The sequence below is a fragment of the Glycine soja genome, chromosome 10 (assembly GCF_004193775.1).
Source record: "Glycine soja cultivar W05 chromosome 10, ASM419377v2, whole genome shotgun sequence".
Lineage (NCBI taxonomy): Eukaryota > Viridiplantae > Streptophyta > Magnoliopsida > Fabales > Fabaceae > Glycine > Glycine soja.
In genome coordinates this window covers 19,872,547-19,877,885 of record NC_041011.1, presented here as the reverse complement: position 1 = coordinate 19,877,885, position 5,339 = coordinate 19,872,547, and the positions used below count along the sequence as shown (strand labels likewise).

Here is a 5,339-nt window from a genome sequence, read left to right as displayed (position 1 = left end):
CCATTTGACTCGATCAATAGGGTTCCATAAGCGTTTAAGTAAAATTGAACACGATAACACCTGTTTAATTGTTGCATTTAACGTTCAATCATAAACATGCATGCATTTGCATCTTGTCATCCAGGATCCTGCAAATCGGAGGATGAATGAAGAATCATTTTGAGTGATGGTCAATGTTAGTCATCTTATACGACTAACTTTTGTATAGAAAATTTTTATAAAATATGTATAGTTTTCCCCAATTTATAGTTCTTTTGTAGGAATTGTAAATAAACTTTGTTGTGTTTTGATCTCTGTCATTAGGGTCTCTTTTATTGGAATTAATGTTAAAATTTGTACAATTTCAGGTAAAAAGGAGCTAATTTCTTGAAGTGCCAAAGTGGTTGTTGCGCTAAGCGAACTCAGTGGACTTAGTGCATATCCATCGCTAAGTGAGGCTTTAGTGCGCTAAGCGTGTCATCCGTCTCTTGCCAGGCTCAGTGCAACATTGACGCCAAACCCAAATTCACTTACTCACACTAAGTGCGATAGTCGCGCTAAGCGCGACGGTGCGATTTCAGAGCCTATTTAAAGCCTGAATTGTGAGAATTAGGGTAATGCAATTATTACACTTTTACACAGACAACATTTGCACACACTCAAAGAGCGAGCCTTGCATGAAAGGGGAGCTTAGAGGAGGAAGCAATAGCAAGGAGCCATTTGAGAGTGATTTGAGAGTGTTTGAGTAATTGTGAGGTGCCAGGAAGAGGAGGAGGGATCCCCCTTCTTGTGTAAGCATCAATTGCACTTCATTTTTTGTTTGATTTGTAATTTAGATCTCCTTGTAATGGATTGCTAAAACCCTAGTTGGGGATTTCTAATGAACAGTTGATGTAAATACTTTTCATATCTAATTAAGAGTGTTTTATGTGTTCATTGCTTCTATCAATGCTTTATTGTTGCATGCCTTTGGTCTGATCACCCACTAGTGTGTATTGTTAGGGAACTTTAGCATTGGGAAATGTACTGTTGCCTTAGAACTTGATAAAGCAGGGCTAAATAACTGCATTACTAAGGATAGAGTGCAGGGTTTTAGTTTTTCTTATGTTGTGAGTATAATGTTGTTTGAATTAAACCTAGTTCAACAAGAGGGATCTGAGAATGAAGTTTAGTTTGAATTAATATAAACTTATGAGAGATCGAGGTTTAGTACTTTGGTCTTCAGCATAGAACATAAGAATACTCTTAGTTAGAGAAACATCTTTATATGCATCAACTCGTTTGTTAGAAAGACCCAACACTTTTAAACCATTGTTGTCTCTATTAATTGCTTACATTTACTGCTTTTTAGCTTAGGATATATTGCATTTCTGTTTCTATTTATGAGTATCAATGTCTGTTTACACAATGCCTGATTCTTGAACAAAACTCTGTCTAATCCAAAAGTTCCCTGTGTTCGATACTCGGATCACTCCGTTTTAATTTAAAATACTTGAATTAATCTAAACTTACGAGGGATCGAGGTTTAGTACTTTGGTCTTCAGCATAGAACATAAGAATACTCTTAGTTAGAGAAATATCTTTATATGCATCAACTCGTTTGTTAGAAAGACCCAACACTTTTAAACCATTGTTGTCTCTATTAATTGCTTACATTTACTGCTTTTTAGCTTAGGATATATCGCATTTTTGTTTCTATTTATGAGTATCAATGTCTGTTTACACAATGCCTGATTCTTGAACAAAACTCTGTCTAATCCAAAAGTTCCCAGTGTTCGATACTCGGATCACTCCGTTTTAATTTAAAATACTTGACAATCCGGTGCACTTGCTGGTAACACACGCGACCCCACTTCCGTGTTTTGAAAAGAAAAGAAAAAAAGAAGAAGTGAACCGTGAGTGGGGCAGAACAAGTATTTTTGGCATCGTTGCCGAGGAACTTAGTTCATTAGAAGAGCTTAGTTCAGTTTTAAGGAATTAATTCATTTTATTTTCTTTGATTCTTTGATTATTTTTGTTAATAGTAGATACTATAGATTTTTTGTTCTTTGGAATTAGATAAGTGTTGTTTTGCTTGTTTTGTATGCAAAGAAGATTTGCTGCAGGTGCTTTGATTCCCATAGATTTGGAGATTAACACAACTTGCAGGAGAAGAATTCCATAAAGAAATAGAAATTTTTTACAGGACATAGAAGCAGTAACAACTCCAAAAGAAGAACCTCGATCTTCTGAGGCATCTTCTAGTTTTCCTATACAAGGCAATCTCACACAGGATTAGCTGAAGACTTAATCATGGTTGAGGAGCCAAGGAGAGTGACCCTTGAAGTTTATTCAAGTTCAAGTGTGCCACAATTCTTTTCAAGTATTGTGCGGCCGGAGGTTTAAGCACAAACCATCACTTACCCTCCATCATTAATCTAATTGATCCAGGACAATTTGTTTCACGGTTTTCCTAATGAAGACCCATATGCGCACCTAGCCACCTATATTGAGATTTGTAACACTATTAGACTGGCTGGTGTGCCTAAGGATGCTATCCATTTGAGCTTGTTTTCATTCTTGTTGTCTGATGAAGCTAAAAGGTGGCTTCACTCGTTCAAAGGCAAAAGTCTTAAGACTTGGGATGAAGTGGTTGAGAAATTTTTGAAGAAGTATTTCCCTGAGTCTAAGACTGCAGAAGGAAAAGCAACCATCTCTTCGTTTCATCAATTTCTAAAAGAGTCCTTGAGTGAGGCATTAGAGAGATTTCGTGGATTATTGAGAAAGACACCCACTCATGGATTCTCAAAACCAATTCAGCAAAACATTTTTATTGATGGGTTAAGGCCATAGTCCAAGTAGCTATTAGACGTTTTTGCTGGGAGAATAATCAAGTTGAAGACCCATGAAGAAGCCATGGAACTCATTGAAAATATGGCTGCAAGTGACATAGCAATTTTGAGAGATAGAGCCCACATTCCAACAAAAAGAAGCCTGCTGGAACTCATATCACAAGATGCTCTGTTGGCATAGAACAAGCTGCTGTCTAAGCAACTTGAGGCATTGACAGAAACATTAAGCAAGCTGCCAACCGAACTACATTCTTCACAATCTTCGCCATCTACTGTTTTGCAGGTTTCAGGGTGTGTCATATGTGGTGGAGCTCATGATTATGGCTACTGCATTCCCAATGAAGAACCAGCTCATGAAGTCAATTATATGGGGAACCAGCCAAGACACAATTTCAATGTAGGTGGATTCTCTGGATTCCAGCATGGCCAGTAGTATAATCAACAACATGGACAGTGGAGAAATCACCCTGGAAATCCTTTCAACAAAGATTAGGGTGGACCATCCACAAGGCCACAGCAACAAAGGCCAAGTCTCTATGATCGAACATCAAAGTTGGAAGAGACTCTTGCTCAGTTCATGCAAGTCTCTATGTCAAATCAAAAGAGCACAGAGTCTGCCATAAAAAATCAGGAAGTCCAAGTGGGACAGCTGGCTAAGCAATTGGCAGATCGACTGTCAAGCAGCTTTGGAGCTAACATCGAGAAGAATCCGAAAGAGGAGTGCAAGGCTGTTATGACCTGGAGAAGATTGGCAAACAATGTGGATGAGGAAAAAACTAAGGAGAAAATGGTGAAGGATGACAAACAATAGCTGGTAATTGAACCAACACCTGAACCAGTGCAACCCTTTTGTGAACTTATAGAGGAAGAACAAGAAGAGGAGGATGAACAGAGGAGAGAAGCACCAATAAATTTGAGTGAAAAAGAAATAAATGAAAAAGAAAAGAAGGAAAAAAAAGAAAAAGATAATGAAAAAAATGAAAAAGAAATAAAGAGAAAAGAAGAGAAGAAAAAGAGTACGAGTGAGTTAGCAAGAGAGAAAAAAAAGGAAGTAGCTTTTAATGAGGGAAAAGAGGTGCCATACCCTTTGGTACCTTCCAAGAAAGACAAGGAACACCATCTAGTGAGATTCCTTGATATTTTCAGGAAAATAGAAATTACTATGACTTTTGGAGAAGCTCTACAACAAATGCCGCTCTACTCTAAATTTCTGAAGGATATGTTGACAAGGAAGAACAAATACATTCACAGTGAGAATATAGTAGTGGAGGGTAACTGCAGTGCAGTCATTCAGAAGATCCTTCCACCAAAACATAAAGACCCTAGGAGTGTGACCATTCCTTGTTCAATTGGTGAAGTCTCGGTGGGAAAAGCTCTCATTGACTTGGAAGCCAATATCAACTTGATGCCACTCTCCATGTGTAGAAGGTTGGGGGAGTTGGAAATAATGCCTACAAGAATGACTTTACAGCTAGATGATTGCTCTATAACCAGACCCCACGGTGTTATTGAAGATGTTTTGATTCGAGTCAAACATTTCAATTTCCCAGCTGATTTTGTAGTGATGTACATAGATGAGGATCTTGAAATTCCCATAATTTTGGGATGCCCTTTCATGTCCAGTGCAAGTTGTGTAGTAGACCTGGGAAAGAAAAAGTAGGAGTTAGGCATCGATAATAAAAAAATTAGCTTCGACTTGTTTGATGAAGAAAAACATTTTTCGGACCAAAATGTCTGCTTACAGGTGAAGGAGTTTGATGAGAAGGTTCTGAAGGAGAGAACTAATATTGATCTAGGATAATATAGCGATGCGTCAAGCTAATGACGTTAAACGAGAGCTTGCTGGGAGGCAACCCAGTCATTTATTTTTAATTTTGTTTTTTTGCATTGAGTGTAGTGGATTGCTTGTGATTGTGTGTGATTTCAGCTTGATTAATATTGAAAAAGGGTTCATAAGCTTTGGTGAAGAGGTGAACAGAAAAAGAACTTAGAAAATTTGTCAGTTGTTCACTCGCTAAGTGCCAAGTATTCATACGCTAAGCGAGCCCCTGCTCACGCTAAGCGCTTAAACCCCTGATTAGTGGCTGGATGGTAGCGCTAAGCCCAATTATCTCTCTAGAATCTGAATTTCTCGAATTAGGCTTAGCAAGGTGATGCGCTAAGCACAATTCCCTCTCTATTTTGGAAATCTTTGGAATAGCACTAAGCGCAAGCCATCACTGCATGGAGGAGCATGTTTATGCGCTAAGCCCCACCTTTAGCAGCTAAGCGCAGAGCGCAGGTCCTCGCGCTAAGCCTAAAAACCTCTCTGGAATTTGAAATTTGTGAATTGGGCTTAGCATGAGAGGTCACGCTAAGTGCTTGAGCCTTAAAATCCAAACTTCGTGTTGTCACGCTAAGCGTGGTTGTGTGCTAAGCACGCAACACGAAATTGCTAAAATAAAATGGGAACTGCCTAGGTAGTTACCATTTTAGACTAAAGAGCATTTTTTTCCGTCACACACTTCTGTGACTCGCCCACATTTAGGT

The 5,339-nt window shown here is 38.6% G+C and overlaps 1 protein-coding gene across 1 annotated transcript; it reads left to right on the top strand.

Moving 5' to 3' along the window:
- Positions 1 to 3,972: 3,972 nt before the first annotated feature.
- Positions 3,973 to 4,470, top strand: LOC114371507. Its single transcript, XM_028328924.1, has one exon. The coding sequence runs from the start codon at positions 3,973 to 3,975 to the stop codon at positions 4,468 to 4,470; it is 498 nt and encodes a 165-aa protein (XP_028184725.1).
- The last annotated feature ends 869 nt before the right edge of the window (positions 4,471 to 5,339 follow it).